This window comes from Orbicella faveolata, unplaced genomic scaffold, assembly GCF_042242905.1.
Source record: "Orbicella faveolata isolate gen_17 unplaced genomic scaffold, um_ofav_v1 contig_1, whole genome shotgun sequence".
Lineage (NCBI taxonomy): Eukaryota > Metazoa > Cnidaria > Anthozoa > Scleractinia > Merulinidae > Orbicella > Orbicella faveolata.
In genome coordinates, this window is record NW_028301536.1 from 33,552,334 (window position 1) to 33,572,922 (window position 20,589).

Here is a 20,589-nt window from a genome sequence, read left to right on the forward strand (position 1 = left end):
GCTGAGAAAGAAACCTATTTTCATAAGTTTTCCCACACTTGCTTTGCATAACTTCACCCCTCCCTAGTAAGAACCTTTGTTTTATTGCATGCTGGGAATGACTCAGGTAAAAGGAAGAGAAACATGGCGGCATTGAATATTCCTGGCTTTCAAGAACAACTATGGGGTAATGGGCCATCTCCAGGCGCTTTTTACAATTTCCCTGGAAATCAAAATGGCCCTAAAACTGCCGAGCAAATTTCACCAGCGAAAAGAACTTTGTAAGTATAAAGAACGTGGTCCAAGAGTGAGGCAATTTAAAAGTTCTTCATAGCAAGCATAAGCTTTAGCTTACTTTATAAAATTTTCAAATTTGAAACTGTTCATGGAACTATACTGTTCAATGTATTTGCGGCGAAAACTGGAAATCGTTGAGGTGTTTTACTCAGATAAAATGAATTTCAGAGATCAGCTTAGTATATTGTGCCAAAACGTTACTTCAAAGTCTTCAAATTTTGCTTAAATTGGTTATTTTTTAACCTTCACCAGATATCCTACAACAACTGGTACGTCTGTACTGGGCGTGAAGTTTGATGGTGGTGTTCTCATGGCAGCTGATACATTAGGTCAGTTATATTATCATGCAATGTTAATATCCAAAGAAGTTGTGTTTGCAGAACATTAATTACTCGGAAATTTGTACTTAGTCTGCATGTACTTATACATAACTGTACATTTGTGCTGACGGTGTTATTTGAAACAACATGCAAAATCAGCAGTTTACTGCACTGTAGATGTTCACTCCTCCTTGTCCTTTGGAGAGACCTTTTGTAACAGTTTCCAAATTGGTATATGTAACAGAATGTGTGACAGGCTTTGGTGGCCTAGTGGTGATTGCGAGGGAATCCAGATCATATTTGGTTCCTGCCAGCATAGTTAACTATGCTGCCAGGCCACTGTGTTGTGTTTTGGGGTGGCACTTCACTCTCAAAGTGCATTACTCTGCCTAGGCTGCGTAGGGCCAAGTTGCTCGAAAGCTGATTTTAAATACTTATCCTAGCAAAAAGTTGGTCTGTATTTGAATTGCTTATGTATAAAGGTGCGGTTCACTGTAATGTTTTTGGACCCAGAAATTAATCAACATCAAAACTGGAGGATTTAAACATCTAAAAAAAAAAACACTTGAAAAGCTAGAAAAGGGAAAAATCAAAATTCATGCTACATGTAATCATGGATCAGCTTAATTTTGCTTTGAACACCTGGGTGCAGCAGTACTGATAAATGGGTACCAGCAAAACATTGGCCAGAGACAGTCTGACAAAATGTTGAGGAGAAACCTCTGATGGACTAACATCCTATCCAAGAGAGAGTAGAAATACTCCTGGCATCCTCATGCTACAGAAACTGGAGTTATAACACTGTGGCTTAACACTTGATTCTTTTTTATTTTTCTATATTTCCTCCATGACAGATATTAGTGATATGCATTTTTTCTAATATGCAAACACTTTTGAAACCTTGTTAGTGACAATCCATTCTTTTAGGTTCCTACGGATCTCTTGCAAGATTCCGTGAGGTTTCGAGACTGACAGCTGTTGGAAATAACACAGTTGTTGGTGGTTCAGGAGACTATGCAGACTTTCAATACCTTAAATCAGTTCTGGAACAAAAAGTGTAAGTTCTTAATGATCATTGAATGTGTTAAAATGGGATCATTCATTTTTTGAGAGAAAATGTTAAAGAAAATTTTGATTTGTGGTCCAGTTTTGTTTAGCCATTTTAAAACTGTCAAGTAAAAAAGAATACCTCCATATGTTTTGTGTATTTGTGGATGATATATTAGTAACTTGAACTGTTAAATGTAATAATTTGTCATGGTGGAACCTTTGATTAGACATGTAAATGTATAGAGATAACAGGCAATTAGCAAAGTACATTCTTCATTGAAAAAACATTGTTGTGTTGAATCTCTTTCAGTATTGACGATGCCTGTTTAAATGATGGCCATGGCTACACACCAAAGTCTATATACTCATGGTTAACAAGAGTCATGTACTACAGGTATTAGAGTGCAAAGAAAATCAGTTTTCAGGCTTTCTCTTTGGGCAAGCTGTAACTACAATGTGCTTGCCCAAGCATCATTTTCTCTAGTTCCAGAAACATTTCTTACTAGCATGATTGGTTAATTTGGAATTACTGTAACTATTTTTTTCATATCCTTCAGCAAGATTGTAATTCAAATTTCCTTGAACAATTTTACCCCCCCCCCCCCCAAAAAAAAGAAGAAAAAAATGCACTTGGTCCTCAGGCAAGCTAGGTGGGTAATCCACCAGTCTGACTGCAAAATCCACTAGTCCTGCATAAATTATGGGCCAAGGTCTTTTTTTTTCATGCTGGCGTGGTGGTTTTTGTTTGTTTTTTTGTCTTTTGCTACTGGTGTTTTAGTGATGGCCTTTAATCAAAGATCAAACGACTGCTGGCTCTCACATGAAAATTAAAATTAATATTCAGTAGTTCTGGCATGTGATTTAGACAGCATTTTTTACATGTAACATGTGGCTTATAAGCTCTCCCTGGTTGGCAAGGGAAGATCCCCTTGGATACACACTATACATGAAGACCTCCTTGGTGTGTTCGTTGAACTACAATTATCAGTTGAGTAAGGCACGACAAAAATTTGGTCATTGGGTTTTAAAGTAAAAATCATGTTGTTGTCACAGGCAACTGGCTCCATTTCCAGTGGCAATTTGTCAGCTTTGACGTCATTAGCAGCAAAGTGCACGAAACTGTACGCGACACGACAGGCAATGCCCAGCTGTTGATATTGTTGCCAATGGAAACAAAGTAAGTTGCCCGTGAGAACACCATAATTTTAAGTCCAAAAATTTGTCACCAAACTTCCGTTGTGTCTTACTCAACTGATAATCGTAGTAAGATGTACTTGTAAATATACATTAATCATTACAATAAGTCATCTGGATGTAACATCTCCACACCCACTCTGTTTCCCATCTTAAAGAAATATGCTGTATCCCCAAAAATACAAATATACAGCTGTAACCACAATATCAATATTTAATTGGTGCCTTTTTGTCTTATAGGCGTACACGGTTTGATCCATTGTGGAATCAGGTTGTCATAGGCGGTGTTCACAACGGTGAAAGGTAGGAGTTTCAATTTCCATTCTGCGGTAGAGATTTTTACAATCGCTGTCTTGAGCAATAAGGCCACTTACTTTCACTTTGTATAGACTTTTCACTGAGTCAGCTAGCATGTAATTATTGTTAACTGCCGTAGCCAACAAAGAGAGATATCGCATGTGCATGTACCAGGACCAGTGAAATAATAATAAGTAAATAATATGCTTTATTTATCCATCTTTAAATGAAAGGTAATGCTTTAGCATTATTGGACTCTGTGTGACAGTTTGCTCCTGGTGTTTATATCAGTTTCTTAGGTTGTGTTGACAAGATTGGTATCGCTTTTGAGGCACCCACAATATCCACTGGATTTGGAGCATACCTGGCACAGGTAAGAGTCAGTCGTCTTTGTTATGTCTTGGACTGTATTATGAAATGGCCTGAGTCCAGATTCATAAATTTGTTCGTTAGCAGGCTTTTAGGTAGATGGGTGTCCAGGTGTCCTGTGGACGGCTACTTATAAAAGAAAATCGTTTTATTATTTATGTTGCCTTATAAATTATTTAATTGAGCAGACCCTAAAGCACATTTTGGATGCCCACTTTTCAAATCCTGGCTAAAAGCCTGTTTGGTAGTAACTTGTTTTGAGCAGCAGAGTGTGACTTGGGTGTGTTTACAAATTACATGTGGCCAAAATATAGAAAATTTGAAATCAGACCTTGGTGTATTCCTTTTTGGCATCACTGTATTAATGTGATATTATATGGCTGTTTCAAGAAAGGTTGTTCAATGTTCAATCATTCTTCATTCAATACAGTCTAAGCATCCCCAACAGTGCCGAAAGGTAGCGTGGATTGTTGCTTGAATGAAGTTCCATCATGATGAAAGGGGAAATCATGAGTCCTGGTGAACACAAAATCCACAATTTCTTCTTCTGTCATGTTGAGAACCATGACCTTCAATGAAACAACAGTGTGCTAACACTACCCATGATTCCTTTAAGTATCATCGCATACACTACTAAAAGCAACCTATCTCGTCATCATCTTTATTGAGCTGGTAAATCTGATGAAGCATCACACCAACTGTTAAACCAAAAGAAGAGAAAACATACTCTCTATAAAAGATCCTATACAAAATAAAACCTAAGCCTATCAAATCCAATTGTAGCTATCTCTGCGGAATGCACAAACTTTCTTGACACAGCTAGCCTCTTTCAGGTGTTCAGTTAGCTCAGTCAGTTGGGGAGCAGTGCAAAAAAAGGGAGCACAAAAAAATGTTGGAGAAGGCTAGGACACAACTGTGTTTTTTTCTGAGTTCTTACAAACACATCTTTGCTGTGACGCTTTTAAGACAATTGCATTCGTATGCCTACTGACCATTGTGTTCTTCTTACCCTAGCCAATTCTTCGCGATGCATTTGAAAAGAATCCCAGCATGTCTCTAGATCAGGCACGGCAAGTGATCACCAGATGTCTACAAGTTTTGTTTTACAGAGATGCCAGATCTCTAAACAAGGTTTGTGACTAAGTGACACACTATCTACTTGTATCCAGTCAACACCTCAACTGACCTGGTGGGCAGTGGATAGTTGAAAGGCTGTCTGTCAGGTGTGAAATCACAGTGTCCGAAGTAATTATTGGCTGTCAACAGGAAGCTTATTGGGGCAGACGTTGGTTGGTGAAGATGGAGTGCGAGAAAAGAGTAACCCTGTCCACCGCTCTTACACTCCCTTCTCTGCCTTGCTCTGCCTTGCTCTGCCTTGCCAAATAGCTCTTTTTGTAGGCTAACACAGTAGCAACGTGTAGTAAACGTTTTGTAGTTTTTTTCCTATCTGGTACCTTTTAAAATTACTCTACAGACAGACTCTACTGTTGCTGCTCGCATGTGGTTCATTTGATTTGTTCGAAAGAAGAGATAAGACCACATTTGGCTGATTCTTCAAGTAGATTTCCCGAGGTCTCTTTATCTCCTCGCAGGAGGAACAAAATTAATGAGCAAACAGACAGACTCGGACTATATGAGATTCAGGCTAAGAGGAGGAACTAAAAATTGTGGATTAGAAGTGACACGGTTAACCAAGAGCATCATAGTGTAATGAAGTTACAGCATGGTTGATTGCCGTGAATTCACTGGGTATCATGTGTAGTTTGAGTGTGAGGCAAGGATGCTTTTCTTTTGATTTCAGTTTGAAGTGGCAGTAATTACAAAGGATGGTGTAGATATTGAACCAGTGACTAGTGCCGTGACTAACTGGGAAATTGCTCCCATGGTCAAGTAGGTTTCAGTTTTTTGTATTATTATTGTTATTGTTATTGTTGCTATTGTTATTGTTATTGCTATTGTTATTGTTATTGTTATTGTTACTGTTATTTAATTTTTGGCCTCATACATTGTATGATACATAATACCCCAACTTCGCCATGACTTTGACAAGAAATATAGAATTTCTTCACAAAATACTTAATTCCCGACTATACCTTGACCTTTTGTAAATTTTTTTCCTGTTGTTTTTGTTGTCGTTGTTTATCGAAGGGTTAAGTGGCCAGTTTTGCAGTACTGTGTGTCAAGTTCAGTGCTTTGCTAAGTGTTGCATTTTCATTTGCATGTTATTTGCAGAGGCTACGAGTGAACCTGGAACATCCTATTATTGTTTTGAACAGTTCAGTGTGTCTCTAAGTCGTTTTTTTTTTCAGTGCCTGTACGATATACATGCAAAACAAAGTTACAATAAAATAATGAAACACTTTATAATTGCTTTGTTGTGTTATTATTGCTGGTAGCCTTCTCGAAGTGCAAAAGAGGAGCCAAAAGTATATTTTATTAACAGCAGTCGCGTCTATAGCATTAGAAAATCTAATTTTCTTCATAAATTTTCTTTTTATTAGTTTGCTCACTTGCAATCATTGCTACAGTTTTGTTTATCAAAGTTTCTATGGCGCGCTGCTCACGTTTAGTTATTTTTTCTTCAAGGAAAAGTTCTGTGTTTCGGCATTCGTCGGCAAGTCGATTGCGAGATGTTCATTGTCTCAAGCGTTCCGAAGACCTTGTCGAAAAAATGATATCTCCGGTTCTATTTGACACAAATCGTTCATTCAAACGGTAAAATGCTCTTTCTTTAGCCAAAGAAATGTTTATCAAAGTTTCTATGGCGCGCTGCTCACGTTTAGTTATTTTTTCCTCAAGTAACAGTTCTGTGTTTCGGCATGCGTCGGCAAGTCGCTTGCGAGATGTTTATTGTTTGAAGCGTTTCGACCTTGTCGAGAAAGTGATATCTCCGGTATCTGACACAAACCGTTCATTCAAATAGTAAATTACTCTTTTCCTGACAAAAGAATTGTTTATCGAAGATTCTATGGTGCGCCGCTCACATTTTGTTATTTTTAATTTTCTTCGAGGAAAAGTTGTGTGTTTCGGCACACGTTTCCAAGTCGCTTGCTTGGACCGTGTTCAGACTTTGTTTCGAGAAGATGTTATCTTTCGGTTGTGATGTTTGCTCCATGAAGATGGGATTGTTGAAGCGTGTATCCCCGGTTCTATTTGACAAAAACAAAATAGTAAATTTTTGATTTAACGACAAAATACTCTCTCTTTTAATCAATATTCAGTCAGTTAATTTTCAGTCAAGTGCCCAATTGCAAAATGTTAGTTTCAGCTAACATTTTGCTTAGTCTGTAGGCATACGCGCGTATACTGTGTACGCGTATTCAAAATAAAGAAAACTCTTTCTCGCTCTGTGGCAAGCTGTCAAGCCATTGAAAACAACAATGACCTGATAAGAAAAGAAGAAACAATAGGTTAGCTCATACATACTAATCAGGCATACGCGTATATGCATACGCGTATGTGCGTATATGCATACGCGTATGTGCGTATATGCATACGCGTATACGCGTATTGGGCTGACGCGCATTACGCGTATATTTTGGTTCGGATATATCTGAGCTGCACTGTACATAAGGTTGACTATTAACAAGTGTCAGAATTGTAGCCCTTATTTGCTTCATCGATAAATAATAAATCGCTAATAAATTATATCAATGCCAGAAAAGATTGGAAGTTGATAAAATTTCTCCAGATTAATGAAACGGGAGCTGACATGCGTCGCCAGCAGTGCTTTCTTCAAGCATTTGGATATTTTTTCGCAATCTGTTAATGTAATATTGTTATCTCAAATTATCCTGTAAATGTTCGAGATTCGCCTGATTCCCAACGTTAATTAGGGTTGACACCCCCCCGGCCCCTTCCCCCCTTCCCCCTTCCCCCCTTCCCCCCTGCCCGGCCTAATGACTTCCTTTGATTCATTCAGAGTCTTGTCTGCACGGTGGAAAGGACAGTTACAAAAAAACCCTTGCTTGTTAATTCGAGGATGCATTTTAGCCGTAAAATGAATTCAAGTAAATTCAATGTTGACGAAAAAAGGTTAAAATCAGTAACGTGTTTTATGTTAATACATGATAAAAATTCTTGCAAGTTTGGTATAAATTTATAATGTTGCCGATACTAGCTGTCAACAGTTTTATCAATGTTCCTTAAAATTTACTTAGTAAGCAAGAGTTTTGAAAGTTCAGACAACTAAAAGTCAATAGTTCACTTAAGAAGACAACACCGTGTGTATTAGCAACTCCTTACAATGCCTCCATATGCTATTCGTGTTCTATTTCAAATTAAGCAACGCGTTGTTAACACAGGACTGCGTGTGTATTGTCACCTTACAATGCTTCCATGTGTTTTAGTTAAAACGAAAGGTTTGTTAAATCTTCTTGGTGAGAGCAAGAAACACCTTCATGGTGTAAACTGCGTCGTTTCCACCGTTATGAAGAATGTTCTCGTCAAACGGAATTGCCAGGTCACTCAGCAGACGCTTGAGACCGAAGACAGCTGTTCCGCTGGTCAGCAGTGCTAAGGCAAGGAGCTGAGTATCAAACATGGGTTTTCCTTCCAGCGAGATGCCGGAACTGGCAAGGTACGCTTCATCATTGGTTCCCGAGTGAGTCACCAAGAAATCCACATCCCTGATATGCTGCATGAACCTTCCAGCGGCTTCTTTCAGGGACATGCGCTCTGAAGTACCAAAGCTAAACTTCTCTCTGTTATCAGGAACGTAATCCCTGTTTACAAAATGGCTGTTTTCTGTGATAATAAAATGAAATGCTTTCTCGTTGCCCTCTGGTTTAGCCAAGGAACAGACGACGAAGCCGATTTCAAGAATTACGCTGTGGTCATTTTCATACGTTTCCACATCAAACGCCATCATACGCGCGTTTGGTTTAGTTTGCAGGAAGCGGCGTAGTTGGCCAACACTCTTTTTGGCATCATCCTTTCTCCTGAAATAGCGATGAATACAAACTGTATTTTAGCCTTGAAAAATAGTTTTAATTCAAAACAGTATATAACCTTTACTACTCCGACAGCGTTCGAGCCACTTTTCAACTTCCTAGCCACTGAATTTCAAGACTCTGCGTTAGAAAATTAATTTTACAGGTTGGAAAATTAATTTTACAGCGTAGGCGGCTTTATTACTCAGTCAAACACGTGCAAACACGAAATCCTGCTTTTACTGAAACTCGCTGAAAGAGAACACAAACTTGGCTGGTTGGAAGCAATATCGTGATTTATATATTACAGGACAGAGCGAAACGATAGGACTAGCAATACAAAAAATTAGGCGATGTAGATGCAACCGATTACAAAAGTAGTTGGGAACGTTGTTAAACATATCATTATGACTAGCATAAATTAATTTGAACTAAACTAACGCCACGCGTGAGGTCTACTCGCAAATCAATGCGACATATCGATGTTGAACTTATGCTAAACCGCCATATGATGTGCCTTAGTTTAGATTGTGAGTGACAAAACTAAGGTTAGGTAAAGCTAAGCGGCCCAGGGTAAATAAGCAGCAAGATTAGATTGCTATGTTTATTTCCTTATGTTTTCGAAGAGCCACTATAGGTTGTGTTGTTCACACTCATCTGATAACATTTCTTCAAGCACCGTGATCAATTGTGCTAACAAACATCTCCCAATAACAAACCCTGTAAATCTCTGAGACAAGAATAGTGTCGATAATAAGCCCATAGGTTCAGTATGTTTAGCTTTAGCTCTAAAAGGAGGATATAGATAATTCTGATGAAAAGGTCTCTAGAATGTGGTCTGTAGTTGAGTGTCGTTTGAGTGTCCTCAGAAAATTCTGTTGTTTATTTTTATTTAACGACAGTAGTACTCGATCGTTTTGCGTTTCTTATTGTCATGTTTAAAGAGTTTTACTTGCGTGCGCGTTACCTGTTTGTGCCTTAAAGTTTTCAAACAAGGGATCGCTTCTAAAATATAATTACAGTCGAACCTCCGGTTGCGACCACCTCTTGAAAGCGTCCACCTCTCCTCAGCGATCAGTTTTCCAAAATACTAAAAGTATCCAAGGCAAATCACTATATTTGGAACCTCTTGTAAGCGACACCTCTCGTAGGCGACCGCGACCACTTTAAGAGCTAAAAGTTTGAAATTTTCTTTTGTTTGAACCTCTCGTAAGCGACCACCTTCCGTTAGCGCTCACGGTAGGTTAGACTGCACAAACATTTTTGAAACCCAAAATACTCTCTGATAGTAATCCCTTTGTCTCTCTCCCCATCGACGAAAACAATTCAAGACTACTAAAAAAATAATAATAAAACCCCAGAACATATTCTCGAGATTTTATGTTCAGTTTGTCATTAGCGTGTGAACTCAGACCTTTTTTTGCTGAAAAACTACAAATTCGAGGAAGGATTTACTGACATTAGCCGTTTTCTAAGAAATAATCAACTATTTATACAGCTTTCTGCGAAAGGGTGTGAGACATTTGCTAATTTTGAGGCAGAGTCTGTGATGGAGAAGTTTGTTTCTTTAACACTGAGGCTCATGCATTTACTGTATAACGTATAGCTCTTTTGGTCAATGAAAAAATTAGTCCTCAATGAACATTTCTTGCGTCAAATAAAAAGTTTTTTCTACTTCTTTCTGTTTAATTAATTATTAAAATACCCTTCTCCAGTTCCAGGAAAACTGTTACGAGTGCACGTGATGCTGTTTCTCAGAAAAGCGAGAACTGAAGGTCGGTTTTTTATTGAAGTTATCGGAAATGTTTGGGTTTGTTGTTGAAGAAAATGTTTTAACAACCTTTTGAGATTAGGGGCGAACGTTCAGTAGCGCCGGAGGAAGAGATAATAATAATTTTATTGATTTCTATCATTTCTCAAAATATACACGGGAACATTACGTATGAATAGTCTCGGAGAAGAAAATGTCAGTGAACTAAAAATTATCAAAATATGGCAGCGAACTTGTATGTAATCTCTTACATACAAGAGCGAACAAAATGGAGTACTACATTTTACTTTGTCCAATTGTGCTAACAGTCATCGTTACTAATTGAACACACTCGGCGAAAAACTACTACACACGGTAGCTTAAATATGTCGTTGTCATCGGCACTCATGACCGGTTATTTGTACTTATACAGAAGTCATAAGCGCAAAACTTGTGATATGTTGATCGCCTTACCTTGCTTTGATATTGTCATTCGCCCTCTTCAGCGAGAGAGAAAAATTCCTGTGAGATTGAGAGTCGTGAAATGATCTTGCTTTCTCCTTCACCTTCACGTCCGAGACATTCGACACATCGGGCAAGCTCCTTCCTGTTATCTTCTCCAGTTCTTCTTTGATCTTGAGATATTTTCCTGACTCGACAAGAACGTGAGTTGTCCCATCAAACAGCTCAGCAACAACGAATTGAAATCCTCGGTGGTTACGATGGAAATTTTTGAAGAAAGCCTCCACGATATGCTCTTGTTTAGCATACTTGTTTTTGAAATGATTGCACCACTCTATACGAATGGACTCGTACTTGTGGTAACGAACATATCTTCCGTCATCGGGTAACTTTACAGAAGCGTTTGCCATGCTCTTTAATGGGAAAACTGCTCAGAGGAATCGATGTAGCCACAAGTATAGAAGGCGTTTACTTCTAGAAGCTGGAAATGTATATTATAAGCTAGTGAGTCATATCACTTCACTCAACCTATTTTAGTCACTGGTTACATCATGCTCTTAAGACGATTCACCAATCAAGATTGTGCAGTTCTATTTCTACCAATGAGGGGTACTATACTCACTATGCTTCCTGAATCATCAATGAGTTACATGCAAAGCAGCATGACGAAGCAGTTTTCAACAGCCCTTGGTAAGCCGTCCTCAACCCCGCCGCCTTTTACAAAAAAGTGAAGGTCTGGGGTCGAGAATGATGTCAAGTGTCCTATCATTACTAGGACTGAGGACCGTAAGGACGTTCGCGCCCATAATTGTTTCTGCACATCCTTACTGCGCCACCTCTCGCCACGTCATACATCAAGCACGCGTGCTAAGGAAGAAATATAAGCATGGTACCGGTTACGTTAACCTCACCTGCAATTTACTCTCTTAATGGTAGGTGATCCCCTCTTTCCTTTTCATAGATCACTTCCTTTGCTGATTTTCTCCATTTTGACAATAAACGAAAAAATCTGAACTCGAGAAGTTACAAATATATCGCCTTTTTTGTTCTCGTGAACATAACCGAAGTGTTCTTCGAATGTGGACGGGTAAGGCTAAGGGGGGACCCGGCCCCCCCCCCCGGGACCCCTCCCCTAGATCCGCCACTGGGTTAATATGTATATAATCTTTATCAAGGACTATTCTACCTCAAAGAACGATATCAGCTGCAAACGTTTACTTAATATACTTAGTTGTGTTGAGCTGAGTACGTTTACCTGATCTAAATTTCACTAATGTAGCTTTCTTTATTGCCGATAGTTGTAAGCCAAGATTGTCTTAAAATAGCGAAACCTTCTAAAAACCCATGGTCTTCATTGCACCCTATATCAAAAACAAGCCGACAGTGACACCCCACTTTTTTGCTTTTTTGGCAAAAGTTGATCTTTATCTAACTGCATGGCAACTTTTTTTTTTTTAAATCATTTTGGGCGCTGAATAACGTCCTAAAGCAGTGTCGACGGCGACACTGAGGGCGAGGTATGGTAAAAGATAAATATTACATTTTACCTTCGAATGTCGCTCGTTGTATGCTTTTCTTGTGGAATTGAACAGAACAGTAAATCTCGCAAAGTTCTCGTCTTCCCCTGCAGAAATAAGCATACCAAACCAAAGTGCAAATTACCGTAGCTGGTCAGTGTCAAAAGTAGGAGCCGTGTTGATTTAAGTACACCTTCGTGCTTTATAAGTCCTCGCACCTTAGGGTCCTAAGACTGCAAACAGTTTTCTTTCCCTTAATCGTGATTGTCGGAACATTTACTCTTCGAACGACGTTGGATTGTTTGTAGCCATGTACAATAGTATGGCAAAATAGGTTTTGCTTCCTTGCATGATTGTATGGAAGGAAGAAATCACTGAAAATTTGCACATATTTTTGCTATGTACAGTTATTTTTATATTTGCAGACTAGAGAGTGCGAGTGCTATAAAGTACACTGAATTACATTAACACGGCGACTGGCATGATTACAGTGCGGTTGGTTTTTTCATCGCTTTTGACCTTCTATTCGTGTCTGAGTATTTAAAAAAAAGTGTGAAGATGACATGATTTTGAAATGTGTCGATATTTATGCCATTTGAGGAACACGCTGATCCGGCCGGGGGGGGGGGGGGGGATGTTCATATGAAAAGGTCAGGAATGCTCGTTAAGCCTCAAAACGAAACTTACCTGGACCTTTTTGCCAAAATTAAATAACGTTAACAACGCTTACATGGCTATATGAATACCCAAAGACATTTTTCACAAACACGTTTTTCGAATACACCAACGAGAAAATATTACAAATTCTGTCAAGCCGTTACGTATGTCAAGCAGTGTCTCCTGTAGAGTTCACCCCATAAAGCCCGGAAAAGGAAACTATAAGTGCTTAGGAGCTACTTAAAAGTTTTATTTTACGGTACTGTAAATATTTCGGACGCTTAACAAATTCGGACGGTTTTATTTTCGGACCCATTTTTGTCCAAAATTAAAATCGTCCGTAATTTTTTGCGAGTAATTTAGTTCAGTTATTGCTGCGTAGCAAGCGTAGCGAGCAAGCAGCAACATAATCAGGATTTAAGAAGAATATATAGAAGGGGTACGAATTCTCGAATTCATCACTTTTACCAGAAGGCATTGCATTTAACCAGAGTGCACTGCGCCACTTTTTACCAGAGTGCGTTGCGCCACGAACAACACGAGGACGTCGAGCCGTCGCCCTTTTCGCGTGGATTCCAGTGAGAAAGGTTAATGGTTATGTTTTGCTCTGATTTACCCGTAAAACGATGTGAAGGAGATTGTGTCTGACTTTCACAACTCTTGCTTTTTATGTGAAAGTTTGTAAATCTGGACGATTTATTTTTAAACTTAGTATGTCATTTCTTAGCAGTCTCGCCTCCTTGGCCGAATTCTTAAATGAAGAGAAATCGACGCTATTAAAGCTTGTGGAATGATTAAAACAAACGAAAACGTGAATTTAAGCTACAGCTTTAGCATTTTCACACATCGCGATGGACGCGTCCTCGATACAGTCTGTCAACATCCTAGACATTTAATGCGTATCAGTACAGAATTTATAAGTTAGATTTCTGCTCCTAAAATTTCCACATCTTTCGATTTTCGCGATCTGGTAAAGGGGAGATTGATGTCTATGTCTAAACATAGCTCAGATCAGTATGTACTTTTTTGTCAAAAGCCCTTGTCACACCTCGCCATTGATGCGTCATCATGCATGAAGTTGTAGATGAATCACTGCGTAAATATGTCACTATCAACAGAATATGCCGCAGCATTATTATCTTTTAGATACCCTAATTTAGTAGCTAATCATTTGTTTAGTTGTTTCATTTTCGCGGAAAGGGTGCTGCTACGGTTGGTGAACACTTCAAACTCTTACGTACCGTATTCAATTTTCCTAAACTTTCTCATTTTGGTCTTATGACTGGCTTAATATAATTAAGTTTTTTTAAAACCACTACATTTTCAGCGTCATCAAAGTAATTTAAAGTAAAAAAATAGCATTCGAGGACTACATGTGGCTAACTCACTCAGAACTGCAACCTACTGGAATGTATTTCCATTATACTTAACAACTTTGTAACGCATTTGACAACAACTCAACAATCTACAATCTCTCCAAACGTTCTTTGTTTGCTCTTAAATACATATTGGCCTTGTTCTAGAATTACTTTTATACAATATCCTTTTAGTAGGTACTGATGACTAACAAGTTTTATCTCTAGAAACAAGACATGTCTTTTTCTCTTGCCAACAATAACATCCATTAAATGTCGCATCTGGTCCTTGTGTTTAAATCACGTTGCATAAATTTATATGCACTCTGTTTTAGGACTACGTGTCCTTATGCAAGTTGCTTTACTATGATAATTTTTTTCCGACAGAAAGAAAAAATTGCCGAATGTAAAAGACAACAGAAAGGCACACAGTAAAACTTGGGCATACAGTCAGTCGAGTCTCTTGGTTAACCAAAAATGATAACTAGGTTAGCGAAACCACCAGAATTTTACTTTTTAAAAACATCATTTTTATCCCTATTTATAGCCGTGTCAAAACAGTCGTCGCCTCGCTCGAGTAACCGTGCCCGTCGGCTTGTCATTTTATTTTTCTCAAAATAACAGCACCAAGCTACTCAGAAGTTGAGGTTCAAGGATTCTCCGTCGTGCCTGGCAGCAGCATCCATGACGATTCGGACTTTTTCCGGCTCGTTGGGATTACGGACTGGATGGTGCAACAGAAAACTACTTTTTCGGGGTTGGGGCAGATGCCTCTTCAGCTAGGGTAAGATACGCGCGTAATCCTTGCAACATAGTCTTCAATAACGGTTTAGTTTGCATACGGTAGGCTGCATTCGTTTTACAGCCATGAGGCGGTTGTCAGGAAACTTTACTTCTTGCTTTCTCCATAACATTCTGACTTCATTTCTGTCACAGATTTGCCTCCGTGGCACAGTTTTGACTCAAGTCTCGAGAGCTCTTTTGTCTCCACATGAACGGGGTGTCACGTCCTCATACTTTGTATCACAGGATTCTGTTCACCAACAGTTTTCTACTTGCTTGTTCAACTACTCTTCGACATTCAGGACACGGTGCACGTGCATAACATGTAGACACTCAGACTTCACAATTTACCTGAATGACCAGCAAGGATCCAACGCAACCAAAGGCTGTGAAAAGCCCTAGACAACCTCTTTGTATATCTTCTTATTAATATTATTATTATTATTATTATTATTATTATTATTAGTTCCTAGTTCTCCTCTGGGATAATAGGGTCATACTTTGTCACTACTTTGTACATCATGCTATAAGATATCCCCCAGTACGTTTGCTCCAGCAAAATTCTCACGTCTTCGGAATCGACTTCGGGGATACCAAGATCGGTCGGGTGCGGAAAATCCTGCATCCTGTAACCCTTTGTGTGGGAAGGCTAAACTGTGGTATTGTCCAGGCTTTTTTTTCTACGGCTGTTTGGCATCTGTTTCTCGGTTCCTTCAACTACACAAACGTGAAACGACACTTTTCTCAAACGTACTGGTTCACCAGACGAGCTAATGGTGCCAAGTTGTAGAGGGTTATCTTCACCAATCAGCGCAATAGCGTCAGCAAAGTTTTCCAAGAACCCCACTGAGGGTCGCAACTGCTTCGGGTACGATTTGCAGCAGAAGGGAACTCAGTTCACAGACGAAGTTTCAATGATCAAGACGGGTGCCGGCGAGACAGGTAGCGCGCTGTTCAAAGGTGATGTTGCGACGAAAACCGGTGCCACGTCGTGGATTGGCGGGTGGAGGTATTTGTTACAGCCTTCGATGTGCTATCGTTTCTTAGGGTGCAGTCACGCTGACTCGATAGTCATTGCCTAACTCAGCGCTCGGATTCACATCCATTACTAGAAATATTTTACCGGCCCTTCTCAATTGCGTCTTTCTTGTCGCATACCAGACGGGTCTTAGCTGTGGACGAGCTCTAATACCCGACCATATAACTTGTAGCTATGGAGAGAATCTGAGGCTGTTCTTGTCAGCTGTCGACGTGTTGGTCGACTCCCTTTCGTGGTGGCCTTCTATTGCCAGTCATTCCGTCCTTCAACGGCTTCTAGTGCGTACGGTATCGCAAGGAACCATCCGTCAAGATCAACTAATGTGGAAATGGCGGGATGCATCTCAATTTCTTCTGCCCACTTTTCCCTTAAAGGGTCAGGCAATTTCTCTAATGCAGCACGACTATTAGTTGAAGGCGCCAAATCGTGTGAGTGTCCCAAACTCTTCATCGTGGTAACTGCATTGTCTGCATTGTGTAGCGTGTTGTCGAATAAAGGAAGTTGTTTTGTCTCCCTCACCAACAAACGGGTAATGAAAACATGACGATACAAAGGTCGGTCTCGCGAGTCGTATGTAATGCAACAGTGTTTCGTGCACAAGTTTTGGCGCGAAAAGAAAGTAATCCAGGGATTACGTTGGGAATAAGGCCTATATGAGGGACAAGAGTAACGTATGTACTCTCTTAGGATGCGTTCCTTTGGGATGATCTGGATAAGGATCAGTGATCCAAGGTCACTCGGTTCAATGGTTCATCGAAGGAACCGATGAATCCACTCTGCATAGTCAAAGATTCGTGGCCTCCTTTGGTGCACCATGATCCGAGTGATCTTGAATATTTAATCTTTACCCGGATATCCCAAATGAACATTTTACTTTGTTATTTTGTTTTCTTGGAGCACCTGTAAACTAGCTGGTGCGTCTTGTAGACTCTACTTATAAAGTCTATGGGACGCAACGTTACCACTGCTAAGTGTGCGACCAAGTAAATAAACTATGTCTATGTGACCATCCCAAACCAGAGTACTCTTATATTACCTTCATCTTCACTTGTAAAACCATAATGAAATACATCGTTTATTTGCAATGGAAACAGGAATGGAAACAGGAACCTGATAGCTAAAACCCCTGACAAAACGGTTGGGAAGGTCATCTTTTTTCATCCTCCCCTCCCCTCGTTTTTAATGTTGTTACTAAGCAACAGAATTAATTACACAATCGGTAGAACTTTAACATTGAAAAACCTCTACTAACTACTTTTGTCGTGGGTTGAAGTTAAATTGACCAAACGTTTGTATTGAAGTCCTGACCGCCGTCTTCGCCCTGTCCTCTAACATACGTAACATGATGCTGCTTCCACTCAGCTCAGAGGATTTTTCTCCGTTGAAAGATATTTTGTATTCATCTATATTTTAGGAGAAAGGAAGATGCCGAAAAGAGTGTTGGCCAACTACGCCGTTTCCTGCAAACTAAACCAAACGCGCGTATGATGGCCTTTGATGTGGAAACGTATGAAAATGACTTCAGTATAATTCTTGAGATCGGCTTTGTCGTCAGTTCCTTGCATTGGCCAGACCAGAAGACAGCAAGGAAGCATTTCATTTTATTATCACCGAAAACAGTCATTTTGTTAACAGGGAGTACGTTCCTGATAACAGAGAAAAATTCAAATTTGGTACTTCGGAACGCATGTCCCTTAAACAGGCCGCTGCAAAGTTCACGCAGCATATATCAGGAATGCAGATTTCTTGGTGACTCACTCGGGAGCCCATGATGAAGCGTACCTTGCCAGTTCCGGCATCTCGTTGGAAGGAAAACCCATGTTTGACACTCAGCTCCTTGCCTTAGCATTGCTGACCAGCGGAACAGCAGTCTTCGGTCTCAAGCGCCTGCTGAGTGACCTGGCAATTCCGTTTGATGAGGACATTCTCCAGAACGCTGGGAATGACGCAGTTTACACCATGAAGTTGTTTCTTGCTCTCACCAAGAAGATTTAACAAAGCACTAGAACACATGGAAGTATTATAATGTGATAATACACACGCTGTTCTAGTGTGAAGTGAACTATTGACTTTTCTATAATAAGTCAACTTATTTTCGCATTTTGATTGGTTCTTAATTATGATCTGTTGGAGGGAAGACGCATAGATGACGCCATTAGCCTTCTTCTTTATTATATGAAAAAGTAGATTCGATACTGCCCTGCGTCTGTTCAGTAAAAGACGGCAAAATGTGGTAATGACTTCCGACGCATTCTCGGCTATCATCGCATGGAGTGCAACTTTTTTATTCTTACCCCATTTTGACGTCATCTGAGATCATCTATTTACTGTACAGACGCACGGCAACATGGAATCTATTCGCTAAATAGTTGTTAGACAAATTTTAAAACCTCCTAATTATAACACAAAACTGTTGTCTGCTACAGTTTGTGTCGGCAGTGTTACAAATTTTTATGAAAGTTGCAAGAATTTTTACCATTCATTAAAACACAATAATTGAACAAATTGACGTCAGTTTTTTATGCGTCTGTCCTCTTATTGATGATAAATTGCGTCATAACATTGCCAAAGTGGCTGTTGAACCACGAGCCGCGGGCGAGTGGTTCCGCAGTAAACTTATAGCTTTTCTCGCTTTTTTCTTTTTTTCTTTTCTCGTAACAATAGCTTTTCTCGCTTTTTGATTGGCTACTTAAAAAAGTCCATAAAATCGCATTGGTTTAAAAGTTGACAGTTTGACAGCTGAAAGTTGAACTTGAAAGCTTGCATAAATTAAAATTTTATCCGTCTGTACTTTTATTGATGATAAAAAATGAGCCAATCAGCGCGCGAGTAATTAGACAGTTATCGTAAAATATGTTATTGATTTTAACCATTTTCTTTGCCCATATATAGTTTATTGTCAACATTTAATTTACTTGATTGGCTTCATGACTTAAGTACATCCCCCGATGTAACAAACAAGGTTTGTGTAACCGTCCATTCTAGATCCACCGTGCAGACCAGACATTGATATATAGATTTAGCCAAGCCTAAAAGCGAAGTAGGGTTGTTCAAAGCCCGATTAAGCTAACCCAGGATAAGAGATTATCTGCCCTGGATTAGCGAGAATTTTTGATTTTCTTTTTTTGTTATAGATATTGTTTAGCCTTCTGTTTGGGGTTTGAACAATCTAAAACTATACAAAACATAAGCAGTGAAAAACATTTTTATAGAAGAAAAATTTATACTTCGGTTAACTTTTAATTTTGGGATAGAGTAACCGGCTGATTAGCCTGGCTTAAGCCCGCGATCCAATCAAAAAGTTCCGCTTGGGAAGCGGTCAACTTCAAAAAAACGTGACCTTGATGAGCTCTTAACTTGATCCCGCGATATGGTCACGTGATAATGGTCAGCGGACACCTTGTTTTGGCAGCTGTCAAATGACTAACAAAATCGTTAATAAGGCAAAGAAGGCCAGCATGTATTTCAACAGAACACTGTTAGGAGAGAGCTTCATTTGATTGACAAAATGTTTTCTTAGCTTTTTAAAGGCAACATTGATATAACTTTTTATTATATATTATCTGTGGAGATCAGTGTGATTAAGCCGTGACTAAAAATGATGCCCGTGAAGTGATATGATGTCATTTCACAGGAGTGAAATGATATCATATCACTTCACGGTTGAAGTGTCCAATCTGGAACAGACTGTAATAAATTGGTTGGACCAATCGGGTTGCACGTTATATCTTAGCTGACGTCTGGCGCCAAATTTGGCGGGATGAATTGCTTTGCAGTTTTATCAGCGAAATGGCCGCTTCAAGATTTGTGAATATCTCCGATGAAGAACAGGAAAGCGGCCGCTTTACGTTTTGACCGGATGAGAACATAAATTTGCAGGAACATTGTAAAAGAACGATACGCTTAAGTTCCCCTCTTCCTTGTATGTATTCACGTTCATAAACTACCATTAAAGACAACTTTCTTGTACTTAAACTTGGTGGCTTGATATATTTTAAGCATGTAATATGTAGGAAACACACTCGCCCGAAGACTCGCTTGTTCGCCATATGGTATTTAAAACTCTTATCAGGCTTATAACATGTAATAATCTATATGTATGTGAATAAGTGATTTGTAAAGTGCCTGTAACTGATCACATCTGTTAAAAGGCGTTTGTTCTAACTGAATTAAGTTATAAATTAGTGTACCAGTTATCCAGAGTCAGTCGTTGAAAATAGTTTGTACTGTAGGTTAAGCATTGAGCAGAGTAGCTCCCTCCAGACAAGAATAATGCTTTCCACTACATCATCGAGGAAAACCTCCGTTACACTAACAAAGATTACGTTCCTGACAACCGCGAGCGATTTAAGTTTGGAAAGTCACAGGCCACCGAAAAGCACACGAACGGTCTTGTTAGGTTGGTGGTGTTTACCGCAAAGCTTGAAATGGAAATATTGAGTACCATTATTCGTTAGGCCTGGTTCACACTAGCCACATAATGACATAAGACCACTTTTGCACATGGAACTGGCTAGCTCAAAAGACCACCACAAACCGCATAATATCAAGCTAAGGTTTAATAATTATTCGATCTAAAAGAAATACAT

General features: G+C 39.4%; 2 protein-coding genes and 1 pseudogene across 2 annotated transcripts; 2 read left to right on the top strand and 1 right to left on the bottom strand.

The window, feature by feature from the left end:
• Nucleotides 1-89: 89 nt before the first annotated feature.
• On the top strand, nt 90-5,873 carry LOC110054168 (proteasome subunit beta type-4-like). Its single transcript, XM_089273281.1, has 9 exons — nt 90-260; nt 529-605; nt 1,524-1,653; nt 1,957-2,040; nt 3,081-3,143; nt 3,429-3,510; nt 4,521-4,637; nt 5,308-5,396; nt 5,739-5,873. Exons 1-9 carry the CDS (start codon nt 124-126, stop codon nt 5,749-5,751), a joined length of 792 nt encoding a protein of 263 aa, XP_089129407.1. The 5' UTR covers nt 90-123; the 3' UTR covers nt 5,752-5,873.
• A 1,648-nt stretch (nt 5,874-7,521) lies between these two features.
• Nucleotides 7,522-11,166, bottom strand: LOC110054167 (uncharacterized). The gene is made up of 2 exons (XM_020760501.2): nt 10,662-11,166; nt 7,522-8,446 (listed from the first exon to the last, which is right to left on the bottom strand). Exons 1-2 carry the CDS (start codon nt 11,057-11,059, stop codon nt 7,873-7,875), a joined length of 972 nt encoding a protein of 323 aa, XP_020616160.2. The 5' UTR covers nt 11,060-11,166; the 3' UTR covers nt 7,522-7,872.
• A 4,568-nt stretch (nt 11,167-15,734) lies between these two features.
• On the top strand, nt 15,735-19,969 carry LOC110054148 (uncharacterized; annotated as a pseudogene).
• The last annotated feature ends 620 nt before the right edge of the window (nt 19,970-20,589 follow it).